The 15,780-nt window shown below is 36.2% G+C and overlaps 1 protein-coding gene across 7 annotated transcripts in view; it reads right to left on the bottom strand.

Annotated features, from left to right (window-relative positions):
• Nucleotides 1-15,780, bottom strand: part of SASH1 (SAM and SH3 domain containing 1) — a 191,205-nt gene that overhangs the window by 40,667 nt on the left and 134,758 nt on the right. The window contains exon 1 of one of the 7 annotated variants that reach the window (XM_075203244.1): nucleotides 8,302-8,741. The exons of the other annotated variants lie outside the window; for them this stretch is intronic. Within the exon in view, the coding sequence (XP_075059345.1) occupies nucleotides 8,302-8,313 (12 nt within the window). The 5' untranslated portion in view covers nucleotides 8,314-8,741. Of the gene's footprint in view, nucleotides 1-8,301; nucleotides 8,742-15,780 lie in introns of those variants that run through there. 7 annotated transcript variants of the gene reach the window in all.

Below are 15,780 nucleotides of genomic sequence, written 5' to 3'. Positions count from 1 at the left end.
GATAGGCTATCTATTGTGTAACAGATCTCTCATACACTGTATTAGGTTTCATGTGTTAGCTTTAAAATATTTCTTTCTTTTTTTGCTGGCAAGATGATTAAATGATGAAAGGATACCGGAATAGAAAAGCTGATTTAATCTATTGCTATATTAACACAGAAAAAAAACCCACATAATCTTTATGAGGAAGTTTAATCGTTTAAATTACATATTGTAAAAGCTACAATAAAAATAAAAAGTTGATATAAGGAGGAGATAAAAGGGCAATATATATATTACTTTGATCTTACATCACTGCTAACAAATTGGACTACAGTAATTTAAAGTTCAACTGCCTCAGATGCTGCTCCTGAATAATCTTGGCTTCTCTTACACATCATGAGTCTACGTATTCACTAATGTCTATCATCAACCAGAGGTGAAATGTGGGCCTAATGCACACGAACAAGTAAAAGATTTAGGGGTCTACTTCTGAACGGGTAAAAAGCCATAGATCCAGCAAAAACTCCCATTAGTGCTTCACCTTATTTAACAAAGCTCCCTTGGTGATGAAGGGTATTGTCAGCAGTAGCCTTAGGGGCTGGGAAAATAGCTCATAAATGGGTAAAAGCCCTCAAAAATTTTGATAAAGAAGATTTTCGATCGCTATGATAAGAAAAGATAAAAAATGTTCCTTAACGCTGACTCAACATAATTAGACCCTTAAGTGTTAATACCACCACAAAGTATTACAAAAGCAAGAATCTGCGAGTCCTGAGTAAACAAGTTAGAAGTAGGAGGAGCCATGCCAACAAGCATACAGCCAAAACAGAGTAATGATGCATACCTCCCAACAGCCCTGATTTGCTGCCACAAAAGGGGTGGAACTTAACAAAAAATGGGTAGGGTTTTACCCAAATGTTTTCATTTGTGGGTGGAACGGAGGTAGGTATATTTTGTCCTGATTTTGTTATTCTAAATGTTGGAGGTATGATGATATAAATACAGTAAGATTGTGGGGTCAGATGTACTTCTATATGAAACAAAGTTCATATATCCAACTTCAAATAGATGCTACAAATAGCTGCCCAAAACACCATGTTGACCTTCTTTATAGAGTTCAGTTACGAATGACCAACATCATGCAATATGTTAACTTTGGAAAACTGTAGAAAGTTTCCAAATGTATACATAGCAAGCTAAAACTATTGACCCATATGTACTTCACTTAGAACAACAAAGCTTAACAATATGGTAATTGGATAATGATCAGATGGGTGCTACACCAAGAGGAACTGAATATGATTGAGAATGATAACTTTCATTCAGAGTAATTCCATGGGACTAACCACAGTTGCAGTATTAAATACAATAAAATAACTATTGTTATCCAAGGGTTTATCATAAATATAAGGCCAAACAGGTTAGGCTGTGCTGCATGGTCTAAGCCAGCATTGGAAGAACTACTTAGAAATCAATCTTCAAACCTCTTTGTCCTCTCAATATAAACATAAGAAAAAGAAACCAAGGAAATACTGCATTGCTGCATGGGAGACTAAACTAAAAAGCACAGTGTTTGAAAAAAAACAAAAATCCAGTTTTCCAATGAATTAAGAAAGCATGTCAGTATGTCTGCTTAATGAGAAATATAACGGCAAACCACAAGCAAAGCAAACGGACATTATTCCTAAAAAATAAAATGCACTGCATTCATATGGAAATCTAGGTCACAATGTGCAACACATTAAAAAGTTATAAATAATTCATCGCAGTTTAGGATTATCAATGTACTCAATTGTTAATTTGTGAGAATGGTTAGAGTTTGACTCAATGGTTACAGTTTTCAAACATGATCTATCATTTTTATTATATGTGCACAGCATGTTTTAATAAAAAAACAGATTGAACAAAACTGGTATGTCAGTGTGTCAAACCCCTACTGGGCCTAAAAACATATACACTGGCCAACTGCCCACTGAGGAAGCCAGAGACATCGGCGAAACATGTCTAGAAGGTCGAAATACACGTGATTACCTATCGCTCTTATTTCAGTTGCTAGTACATTTTTTGCCCAAATATATACTTTTCATTTTTACGTTTGCTCGTTTTTGTGTCCCCCCCCCCACCACCACCACTTTTCATGGAACCTGCTTCTTTGAGAACAATCAACAGATAACACTGTGAAGAGGGTCACTACACAGGATTAACACTCCCAGTATTTATTGACTATTACATAGCTACATAAAGTCTAGCAGCGCAACTACTATGGAACACAAAACAAGCTTCAAATTAGCGCATAGGTGAAAAAGTATAGAACTTTAGAAAACACTGAAACATTAGTTTCTTGCCTCTCCTAAAAAATTACAAATAAATGTTTGTATTTAATTATACAAGTATACATGGGGGTCTATGATTCTTTCAAATCTAATAACAGAACTCTACTGATTTCTATGTGACTTTGATAAATATGAAGCAAAGGTGCTACTCATGAATTTACCTATGTTGTGATACCCAAGAACTCAACTATCCCCCAAAAAAGTTTGCGACACTTTGAAATGAGATATTTAATAATAAATACATTTAGAGAAATTTAAAATACAATATTGTATTTGTTCTGAGGCATAATGGAATTTGTGTTGGCTAAACAGCGGCGGTCACCAAAGTGGATGGCAGAAGAAAGTGAAAGATATTGTTTGCACTTATTTTCAGTCCAGTATTGTGGAGATGTGCCTTCAGTACAGGGTGCAACCTGAAAAAAAGGACTAGCTTTCCTAAAGACAAATTGACCGTGACAAATCATGTGACATAAAAAAGGTATCCAAATTCTAGACACACCACAAAATTACAGTAGGACATTGGAATTAAAGAGAAAAAGCAGTAAAATGTTTCTCTCTTTATTTCTGCTGTGCTAAAGAAAGTTTATGTAAAAGTAATGTCTGTTTTTATGCTCCTTGGTGAGAAATTGCCATGAGTGGTCCTCCATGGTTCCTTCTGTTCGTTCCAATTCTAAAATGCAACCTATCCTCTTCTCTAAACAGATGTCTGATAAGAAACTTCAGTCAAAGTTGTAGCGATATAAGTGGGGGAAGGTTTTTTTTAACACAGATAGCAGAAGGTCTTCGCTGTGAACGCAGCAAGAACAATGGTAGTGCTTAAAATGGTCTGTTTAACTGTTCTCAATACAAAACATAATAAGGGACAACTAACTCTTATGTATTACTGTTTGCAGGTAACCTAAAACAGTAGCAGCATCAGCAATTGGGGACAAGCATTCAGAAAACTATATCAAAACTATATCAGTGATGTCATATATAGATCATGCAAAGATTGTCCCATCCCGTAGATTGCAGGCTTGCAACCAGGGCCTCTTTCTTCTGTCTGCATTACCCAGTATTGTTTATTAATGTTTGCTCCCAATTGTAAAGCGTTACGGAATCTGCTGGCACTATATAAATAAATGTTGATGATGATGATGCAAAGAAAATAAAAGCCCCATTTACATTTCTGGTAGAGCAAACATTTCCACAGCGGAGTGCAAATGGCACAATATTTTTCATAACATTGGCTAAAGTAAATGTTGTAATGCAGACTACCATGCCTAAGTGTTTCATTTTCAGTTTCCAAGGTAACATTACATCAGATTGTAGACAGCTGGCTCTTTAGTTTTCAACCAAAACAAAGCAACCAATCCAATACATAAAATGATACATTTAAAGAGAGAGGAGGACATTTGGCTGCCAGTAGACTAGACTGAAAGCTACGGGAACGTTGGCATGTTTCCTAGGGTGGAACCTCTCAGCTTCTCTTGGAACAAGTGTATACTTCGCACATCTGCAATGCTCTCATAACCAGAAACACAGCCAGATTTTTGTGTTAGCTTTTTTTTTTTAAGGAAAGGAGAACAGGAAAAAGGGAGAAACATTTGAAACTGTAGTTGTATGTATTTCCCAATAGTCCACGTTAAAACAATAGTGATCATAGAGTTGAGTTGGTTCTGACAGTTACATTTTAGACAGTAAGCTCTGTGAGAAAGATCCCCTAACTTCTATGAATCAGTGTTTCTGATTCTCTTGTCTCCATTTAATGCAGTACTGTGGAATAAGCCACCTCTCATATCTATGATTTAATAAGCAATCACATCTATAAGTTGCACAATATAAAGTTGTGTTCTCTGTGAAGGCTAGTTGGAACACTTTCAAAAGAATTGTACCACAATGATACAATTATTTCATATTCAGGACACGAGTCAGCAAGGGAGATTTTGGAATTAAAGATCTGACTAGTGTACCAACGTGGGGGATCTCCTTTCCTGTTGAGGTTTCCCAATCACTAAAAACCGTTAAAGTAACAGTGTATTTTACAGTTCTATGTAATAAATCCAGTGATAGAAATTCATGAAAACAAGTACATAGGAAAAAGACGTCCCATAGTCATCAATCAGATGTTTGTTTCTAAACTGCAGTAAAAGAAAGGTCATAATCTGATCCTTTTTACTTGGGACCACTTTCCATAAATATCCTAAAAACTTATGAGATGTAGCTTTTCTACAAACTATTGATTTACCAGAGTTTTATTCTTCTTCTTGTACTCCAACAAAATGGCTGATGCGATGCTCTGTTTTGATTTCATCTTAAAGTAGAAGAGAGTACAAGCTCAATGATAAACAGACATGTTTTTAAAACCCAAACTTAAATAAAAGAAAAATATACACTATATATAGTATGAACCAGTTGTGCTTTTCTAGGTAAGGAATTGTTCATGCACAGTATATATTATGTACCGAGATTAGTGTTATAGAGTTAATCTGATGTTTGATTATGGGCTATGTTTCTATTTTTGGGTTACTAGTGCTTTAAAACGGACCTATAAATTAAATGGTGTCTGAATGAACAACATCAGTAAGGAGTAGCATCACCACAGCAGGATACTTCCCACCAGCAAACAAGGGAAAAATGGCAACAGGAGTAGGTATAAATAATAATGAGGATAAACAAGAGCAAACATCATAAGACAAGTTTTTTCATAAAACAAGAGGAAGTCCTAGAGGATAAACTCCTAGTTTACAACAAAGGCCCCTATTTGGCTACCCTTGCTCACATGATACAACACAGGAAGACCTCCGCCAACAGCTAATTTACATTGTGTCCGAGACTAAATATCAGGAAGTCCAGTCAGCACAATACAGCAACACTTTTTGTAAGCAGTCTTTAACCACTATATTCTATACATAATCAGGCATGCTGTATTCACTGTTGTTTATCCCAAGGATGACACTCCAGCCAGTATGTGATTCTGGTGATTATGAAAGGTAGGACTATGTAAAGGCAATTTGGCCTTGCCATTCATTGTGCAAACCTGCATGAAAACTACTCTATAAGACCAGAGAAAATAAATCCATCACAGAAAGCATTGAACAAATACACACACACATACAAGGCGAAAATCAAGTATTAAATTGGTAAATACATAAATTAAAGGTTTTCCAAAAAAGTTGTGTCCAAAATTATTTTTATTGTGCACAACCATTGGTGACAACATATTCACATGTGACTTTTGTCAAAAAAGATGTCTTGAGCATAGACCAGCCCTGAACCAATCTGTGGAAGCAGATGATGTACTGTGGATATATTACAGCTCAGGATATAGCATTAATATAATCTAGCCTGGTGGCATCCAAAGATTTTACTGTAACACCACTTTTTCAATGAAAATGGTTCAGTAAACAAGTAGTTATACAGTATGCAGCCATTCCTATGAAACAGCTCTGCCTCAGCTCATTATTCAACATTTTTGTTAAAGGACCTAAACTATAATTATATATTGCTTTTGTATATGCTGTAGTACTCCCTCCTGTTGGCTATCAAGGACCTGTGAAAATTAGTTGTCACCTCATGATCCATGTGCCATTATGACAGGGAAAAGGTTGTCATTGCTGGCTGCCTACTATGTTTTCATGGATCTGCCCCCCTCCCCCCACGAATGTGGCGTGCATTGTATTACACAAGCTATGCTCAGTGGAGGAGGTACTAAAATCCAAGTTCAAGCACACCTGGGACTATTTCAGGTAATAGCAGCCTGCACCGTTATACAGCATCCAGGAGCATGAGGAGACATATTTATGACCAGAACACAGGGAGCAACAGGGTTGAGTACTACAACTTCATCATTTGCTGCCTACAGACAATGTAGAGTAATTGAGATGTGTAGCATGCACATGTTATAGCAGTATGTGTACTATACAAAAAGGAGTAAGAATGGCATATCAACAAGTAACACTTTATGCATTGTAGCATAAAACTGAGCTATGATATCCTGTTATTTCCTTGTCCAAGAACATCTTTTCTCAAGCTGCAGTTATTCCCTTGAAACAGAGTCTTTTGGCAAGCAACGTGTATAACTTCCAGAAGACGCTCATCCATCCAACAATACCAATAAGATGCAAAAGTTTCAATGATAGTAATGAAGACTTCTCTAAATGCTTCATTTGAGTAATGATGTCGGGCTCCTGTCAAACCGAAGCAGTTACAGTAAGCTGCCACATCTACTTCTATATGAAAACCAACAGCAAATAGCCCAAACAAAGCTTGCTGGTAAATGTCTACATACACCCTTAATAAACAATGCTAAAGGATCAATGTATCAGGGATCGCTAAAAGTATTGTTATCATCTGTAACTGTTACTTCTTCTTGTTTCACACTTCTCCTTCAATAATACTGTTCTCACACGCTGATTTTTCTTTAGAATATATTACTATTTCACTCCAAATCAACAGCTTTACACTAATGCATGTATATAAGGTCATCTGATGATTAAGCCATCTGATAAGCCACAAGAGATGTTAACTGATTATCTTAGTTTATCTAAAAACACAAACATATGAAGCTTCAGTGTTCAATCAAATGTACAATTAGCATCTGAATGATAAACAAAAATATACTACTACTACTAACAATAATAATAAGGACTTGTAGCAACTTTACACAAATAAATCTCATTCTTGCTTAAGATGTTGGAAAAAAATAGTTTTCTTCCATATTAAGTAAAATATAGTTAATGTTAAATATATTGAATCTATAAACTAAAGTAAGAAAATAAAGTAAACTGTAGACTATATTAACAGTCAAATGCTGACTTCATTATTTCTCTTTTGCAACAATCACGCATAACCAATTATAATTAGTATATAGTTTATTACAGCATAATCTATATTTATTGCGAGAATAAGCTAATGGCGTATGAAAGTTCCCTTTATACAAAAGACACATAATTACAATTGTTACAATAATGTTAAAATCTGATAAGGTATGTCAAAAACATACAAAATGGCATTGCATTACCCTATTTAATTTAGATATTCCTGTCTCTTTAAACAAGGAGGCAAAAGCATCCTGAACTCAAGAAGAACCGTCTGATGACATCACAAGAAGACGTCTCACTACTTTGTGGATCAGGAGTTCCCTTGTAAGACCTGCCCTTGGCCCATAAAACAAAGGAAATTATAAACTGTACCAAGAACGAGTGTATTGCATAGTAGGTACTAATTTCCTAATAAATTGTTGTAAAATTACTGGATTGCAACAGGGCTTTTGTATTATACCCAATAACTAATATTTTTACACTATAAAATGATGCAAAATATATCTAACACACTGTCACTAGACAACGCATTAACAAGTTTCTGGACTATTGTAAAACACAAATAGGCTAGATAAAATGTTAAGTGTTGATTAATTGCCAAATGTACAAGTAAGGGAAATGTTTAAATGTAAACAAATGTTATCTTCAGCATCTACAAATTGGCATTTCATACTACAAGCTATTAGCACAAACAATTTAATTACAAGAGCCAGACACAATAAAAAGCAATAAAATTCCTCAGTAAAAATCAATTAAAGAAAAAGATTAAATAAAGATATAAGACTCCAATTACGACTCATATTAGCACAATGTGTTTAGGCTAATTCTCAAGAGAAGACTGTTACAGAGTATCAGATCTCATGCAGGCACATAGCTATCCCCTCAAAATCTTTTACATTGCAATGTTGGATACAGTCCATATGACAGCTAAAAATTCTAGAAAAAAATATACTTAGAGTAACAATCTTCTTAATGCCATTAACTGCAGTGCAATGTACAATACATGTTTAGACACTTTGTAAGGGAACAAAGAAAATTATCCCACTAATAAGGCCAAAAACACATTTCACAATTACACAAGGAGAGAAAAATATAAAGATAGTAATCAAAGCATTGCATTACACAAATATGTGCCAGTCCTGCTTATCCTATCCAAGGATCCAAATAATAAGCTCTTCACTTACCAGCTTCGGCATTTAGGAAGTCGAACAATTGTTATTGGATTCACTTAATTCTTGTTCTTTTTCAGTCTTGTAGTCCCCAAATTTGTGATTAAACACTTCTTGAAAGCAACATGTGATTTCAATCTTGTACTCAAGACTTCTTTTCCAAGTTATATTATCAGACACATAAAAGGTTTTAGAGCCACAGCTATTAAGTTAAAGGAGGGGGGGGGGGGGGGTGAGCAGAAGAAAGAGGATGCTGGACTTAATTAGCTGCCTTCTGCTCTCTGACTGATTCCCCGGATCCTCACTGAGCTGTGGAGCTTGTAAAAAAAAGGCATAAGTCATCAGCTTTAAGCAAATCTTCTGTTCACCACAAGGAAAAAGGGAGTGTTGTATATGGCAAACAATCCCTGTGTTCACTGACGAAGGCTAGCTAACCTCTTGCTGGCCTCCAAGGCCTTAATTGCTGTCTATGGAATTTTAGAGAAAGAAAAAAACGGAAGAATACAGAATCTGCAGGACAAAAATGGTCCCTGACCCTTTAAATGCTCCAACACATTAAAGGGAATGCCCCTGGGCAAAAATATGATGGCAAATTATAGTTCATACTATATATTCTAATTGCAAGCTACTTTATGTCACATCCTATGTGCTAACTGATATATTTCCTGCTTTCAGAAAATACACATGATACATAATAAAAAAAAGTGAAATGAGATGTCTGGATACTAGTATTAATAATAGAATTGTTCTTTTGTACTGTAAAAGATCCCAAGTTAACATTCTAAAAATATAATAAATTATGGTTAGCTTATTCATCAGGGCACCATGGACTGGGAATAAATGTCAGTTTTTATGGATAGGCAAATTACTATAAAATTAGACATCTCTGTTCAGTAGAAATGATTATTTGTAACTTAAATAATAATTTTAAAAAAAAAACCAATAGAATTATTTAAATCCCTTTAACTCTGATTTGAGATACCCAACATCTGTCTTTCAATTATCATTTTTCTAAAGTGGATTCAAAAGCCATCTTTCAAATACTTGCTCAACATCATCAACATTTATTTATATAGCACCAGCAAATTCCATAGCGCTTCCAATTGGAAACAAACACAGTAATAAAACAATACTGGGTAATATCACCATCATCACCATTTATTTATATAGTGCCACTAATTCCGCAGCGCTGTACAAAGAACTCACTCACATCAGTCCCTGCCCCATTGGGGCTTACAGTCTAAATTCCCTAACACACACACACACACACACACACACACACACTAGGGTCAATTTGTCACAGACAGAGATGTAAGAGGGCCCTGCTCGCAAGCTTACAAACTATGGGATAGTTCCTAAACTCTGCCATAAGGCTATATCAGTCACATGGCATGTTTGGATGTCATGCTATAGCAGTAGTGTCATATAAAAACAGGGATGTGACCTTTGAAACTGAAATGCAAAGGAAGTAGGGGGTGGGTGGGCGGTCTCTGTGTTGTTGGGTGACCCTGCTCCTTCCGTTATTTAGCAATCAGTCTGTAGCTTCCTGCTTGCCTCGGTCCTCAATTACACAATCACTTAAGTTTTTTGTTTTTTTTATGAAGAATGATAACAAATGGGTGCTCTGACCCTAGTCAAACACACTTTAAAAATGACATGGCACTGAAATTGTCTGCATTCTCACACTTCAGTTCTCATTTATCAGAAGAATATAGCCTAGGCTGGTACAGGGCCTCATAACATAAAGCAAACCTCACAACAACCAACTTTTCTAAATCAGGGCACAGTCGCAGCCCCTCTGAAAAGGGTGTGTGGTCATGTCGCGTTAGGGGCTTGTAGTCCATCGCCATCATCTCTCTGCTCCCTTGGAGACACTGTATTGCTGCCTGCACACTTTGCACGGAGCAGTGGTAAGCAGGACATACCATACCACCCAACAAACCCAGTAGTCGGGACAAAATGGACCTTCTTAATGAGAGGTATGCCGTGGTCAGTTGGGAGGCACACATAGGGGCCCACAATTCAAGGTCCCCATTCCTAGCTTTGTAAGTACACACGGCCGGTACAGTAAAACTGCGAATGGCTCATTAAATCTTGTAAATGAAAACATATTGAGAAGGCTGGATGATAGAACAGGAAGGCCTTGGCGGTACTGATGATGTACTAAATCATGATGTGTTCAAATTAATGGCTGAGTTAAACTATCCTTTCATGCTGTTTGCAGGCCCGGCATTGTGTTTGTTTGGGTGCACCGCAGGGACATAACCCTCCGCATAAGTTTGCCTTATGGTAGTGTTGGCCCTGGCTATCTGTCCACATAGAGTGACAAGCTAGCAGCAGTATGACTAATTGTATGCTTTGTGCAAGTGGGTTGTGCAATATGGTAATGCAATAGTTTTTAATGAGCCCGTAATTGAGGCTATCTTTTTTTAGGAATGGCTCTTCAAAATGTTATTATGAGGAGCTGAAATTCCAAGTCCTACCTCTGTCATTTAGACACATACACAATGCAGATGCATGTATACATTATATTGTTGGAGTGGGACATATTGTTAAGGACATAAGCACTAACAGATGGATCAGACAATCACTATGGGTGGCTCTAACTTTGGCACTGTACATCTAAAATGATTTAATTTGGTGATTCCATTTTCTAATAAGTTTATAATACAGTTGCTGTAGTATATGCAGATGCTTCATTCACTCCTTTCCTCTGAATTTCTGATGTCACTGGAAGTTTTAAGTGAAAATATTTCCTGTTGAAGTGGATTACATTTAAAACACTCTCGGGGACAGAAAACATATGTTCTGATCTATGTTCTCATACCATGTTTTCTCTAGTAAACTAAATATTCTATGAGAACAGTGAAAAAGGAGGGCAGAGGAGCGAGGAAATAAGCAACAGCCTGTTGGTATCACCCAATATTTATTTCCACCCAACCTATACAGTTTCTACCTATAAGTAGATAGAAATATACATAAAATACACCACAGTACTAAAGTGAGAGACTTCCAGTTAAATTGTAAAACAACATTAAATTGGTCAAATGTGTAAATTAAAGTATAATTCAACATTAATTAACGTAACAAATTATTGTATTTATAGTTTTAAGCTTATGTTATAGGTGTTTTTAACCTTTTTTTTTAACTTAATTTCATTACTTTAACATTCTTCCAGCCATTCTGCTTCCAAGGGACCCAGACTGCATGGCTTACCACCAGTCTTTAGGTAATTTGCCAATCTTACATGTTCCTTCCTAAAGTTATGCATAATTTCATGTTTTAGAAATACATTTTTCTGTTTAATGGACCCCATTTAACTTTGTGCATTTGTATTATGTGTTGAATTATAATTTGTATTATATATTTTAGATAAAGCGTGTTATTTTCCAGTTGAACATCTACCTTAGGCACTGTATTAGCATAATATAAAAAATATCAAAGTATTGACACATTGTAAACATAGATATTTTTAAATGTTGTATTTAGAAATAATCTATAGAAAAATATTTTTGTTTTTTTTAATGATAAACAAAGCAAATTCAGGATAACTGATAAAAGGTTACTCTAAATAAACTTCCACATTTTCTATCTTCTTTTAGTAATCTTAGAGAAGATCTAGGCCTAGAAGTTGGTCTGATCAGAAGTTGTGTTTATGGCCCTAGGTTGTCAAAAAATGTAAAAAAACTGTACTCCAGCTTTGTATTTTACATTTGGACTAGATCAGCGGTCGAAGTGGAAATTTAGAAGTGGCGGTATGACAAATGTAATAGGAATGTAACTGAATGGAATTTAATAGTTTTACAATGAAGGCGGTAGGAGAAGTGGCGCTATGGCATACCACTGTATACACCCCCACTTCCACCATTGGACTAGATGCTATATAATATTTCTCCAAAACAAATGATTTTAAATACAATACTTAACAGCGATGCTGTTTTAAACAAAGCAATGAGAACCTGTGTTTCCAAAGCAAAACAGTACAATAAAGTATATATAATCATAGTGCACATGACATCCAGGGGGAAACATTACAAATGTAATGTTTGAGTCTCTTCACCAAGAGTCATCCACATATACCTCTTTGAGCTAACAAGAAACATTACGCAATCCTAAAACTACAGATCATCCTACACAATAATACTAGAGTTGAAAAACTCAACAAATGCATTATTGTATATCCTTTCTTTCTTCCAATCAAAATGGCTCCAATATGGAACACATTTCAATTAGGAGTTAGATCCATCTTGGATTACACAATTTAAGTTTGAACTACAGGATAGCTATTAGCATGTATGAGCTTCACAAGTTTTAAAAACACCCCAAACAGGCTGTCTTGTGAACATTCTAAATCATATGCCGGTGACTTTATTTAGTAACTGATTTAGTCGTTAATCCACGTTTTCATATAGGGAACTTTTAAAAAGCATAACCTGATAGGGAACAAAAATAGTTCAGTTGAGAAAATCTAGGTTTGCAAAGTGGGAAAGTTTGGATACAATACAGTATCAGACTGCTATATAGTCAAATTCATAGGGGCATATTCAATTGTTTGAATATCCCGCCGCGTTAAAACTATTACCGGGAGCTGCGAGCTGAAATCCAGCGAGAAAACTACCGTAATCATGGTTTTTACGCGCACTATTACCATAATAACGGAGATTTTCGGCCGACAATTAAATATGCCCCTTAATATTATGGAGATGTCAATTATTTAATAATATCATAGCAAATTCTTATTTGTCACAACCCAAGCACAAGGGTAGATGCATACACAATTCTTCCATGTAGGTTAGCTAAATATCAGTAAATTCTGATCAACTCAATTATTTTTATTGTATTTGGTAAGACTTACAAAGCTTTAGCATTACATTGATATACAGGCTATGAAGTAATATTATGTTTGGCTAGAGCAGTGTATAATTAGGAGTCATACCTGACTAATATATAGATTTTACACTATTGCAGCAATTTCAAGTAAATAATTATGCTCAATATCATAAACATATAATGTTGTTTACCATTTGGTAGATAATGCCACCAGAAGTAGAACATGGCATCGATGTGCCCCACAGTAAAGCTTGGGTACAGGCCCAGCGATGCCACTGTATCCTCCCAGCCCCCCAGCTGTGCTCTAGAAAGGGCAGAGTGGGGGCAGTTTCTACATGCGCAGCGCAACAGAGGGCCCTGCCTTTTCTGTAGAGCGGGCCGGTGTGGAGGTCTCCCGCAGAGGGCCTTGGATGGGGGTGGCAGCCGCACCCCCAGTGGTTATGTCAGTGAATGGCAAAATACGTAATAAAATACAAAAAGACAATGAAGTATATATTTTTGCCAGCAACACATGTGGTTTACTGTTATACGATTTAAAATTACAAGGAATTACATGAGAAACCACTCATCAGATTTTCACTAGCTATTTTTGGAATGCAGTAAGAAAAATAATTAACTCTGGATGGAAACAGAAAGCACAGAATAGCTAGTGCGTGACTTTTGTTAGTGGCGAGTTAAAATACTACATTGGGTTAAAAAAGATAAAAATCTGTGCTTAATACATTTTAGAATTATGAGGAACAGTTTTGAGCCAAAAAGCTGCTTTGCATTTTTTTTAAAGCCATGCAACACACATGAGTATTTCACTTCATGGGTAAGTTATTACAATGTAGTGAACATTCTCAAAATCTGCAATTCAGTAAAAGGAACTGGAATGTTTTAATAGAAACCAGGAGGGTTCTCTTCTGTATGATAAATAACTGCTACAGATAAGATTCTTTTTTCAGCTTGGAGCGATTTAGTGAGGCTGTTCACAGTCTGGCTAATCCGCTAGCCATCCTATTGTTAATGTTTTCTGTGTCAATTTATTTCATTAATTAAAAGTGGTCTAAACATAGTGCCAGTATCCCTTCTGCCAGTCAATACAACTTTTCACATCTTAAAACTGCTGAATCTTTGTTTATAATGGTTAACTTTACATAATTATGTATTGACTAGCAATAATGCTGCTTATTATTTTAAAGAAATGGTCCAAACAGCAATGATGTACTGTAACATCAACCAATCAGATGTCTGATTTCATTTATATGCATACCCTAGAGCGGTGTTTCTCAAACCCAGTCCTCAGGACCCCTAACAGGGCAGGTTTTCCAGATCACAAGGGAAATAATTATACCACCTGTGGATCTTTGTCAGTTAGCAAAGTATACACCTGTGCTAAAGCAAGGAGATATGGAAAACATGCACTGTTAGGGGTCCTGAGGACCAGGTTTAAAAAACAGTACTCTAGACTGGTGAAAGCTAATCACATTGACTACATCCACCATGTGCTCATGGTAAAGGATAGATGAATGTTACACTTAGAACTAAGTTGACACAGCCCACAGTCGCTGTCTTCAACCACTTTTTACATATTAAACTAGGATTTTGTATTTTCAAGTTGGCTGGTAAAAGCATAAGGGTGATATCGCACAGGCGATTTAAATGATATTGCTTCTTGTGATAGAAAAGCAAAGTTATTCATAAGGGTTAGATTGCTACCATGGTAAAAGGCTGAACTGATGGGGAGTGAAATGCTGTGGGACAGATGGAGCTATATTGGGTCCGTTATTCTTAAGAGACTTTTCCCAGAGATTTCTAATTATTCAATGAGCTTCACCTGTTCCTGTTCAGTGACCGATCACAGGAAGCACTGGGGTATTCAAACCCAGTCACTTCCTGTTTCACTTACCTGATTATTGTGGTTTGTATCTTGCTACTCCTACTATAACCTGTGTACCAAACTGGCTTGTCCTTGATCATGTCTCTACTTTATTACCCATGCACTGACTTTCACTTGTTTAACTATGCTCTACATCTACCTGCACTGACCATGGCTCATTCCTGATTCATTCTTCCCACTCTGGCACTTATCCTTATCTGATGCCAATTACAGTGGGTGATGAAAACAGTGTAGGGAAACAGATAAAACAAAGGGACAAGTTAGACATGTTTTTTACAACCCCCTCAGGTTTGCCTCCCTTAGTGTCTTTCCTAACTCGCTTTGTTTCTTCCCAAACTTACCTGGAAGCCCAACACTACTACTAGCTCAGTTACAGATGCACTGACCTCTTCCTGGAGGTAAGTTAAGGACAGCGCACTGATGGTTACTAAGAAGCTCAAATGCCACAGTGTGACTACAATCAATAGCATTCAGAATCATGTTTTTTAACTTGGCATCATCCCCAGGTCTTTATGACATTCTGACATGATAAAAAATAAAGTCTAAACAGCAATTCTGTAGATAATGAAATATCGGTACTGAGAAGTTTAGAGTAAGTGCTGTAATTTTTCAGCAAACATGTCCTTCTCCTCATCATAGTCAGGGAGCTGTGCCCAACTCTTCCTTTTATAATGAACTGTAACTGAAGGCATGCACAAATATACATACTGTTAATTTGTAATAACTGAGTTATTTCAGATTTTGGGCTAAAATGTCCTAAGATCCTTTACTTATGGATAGCT

Source organism: Mixophyes fleayi, chromosome 3 (genome assembly GCF_038048845.1).
Source record: "Mixophyes fleayi isolate aMixFle1 chromosome 3, aMixFle1.hap1, whole genome shotgun sequence".
Taxonomy (NCBI): Eukaryota; Metazoa; Chordata; class Amphibia; order Anura; family Limnodynastidae; genus Mixophyes; species Mixophyes fleayi.
The sequence above is the reverse complement of the archived record's forward strand: the minus strand, read 5'-3'. Positions and strand labels throughout refer to the sequence as shown.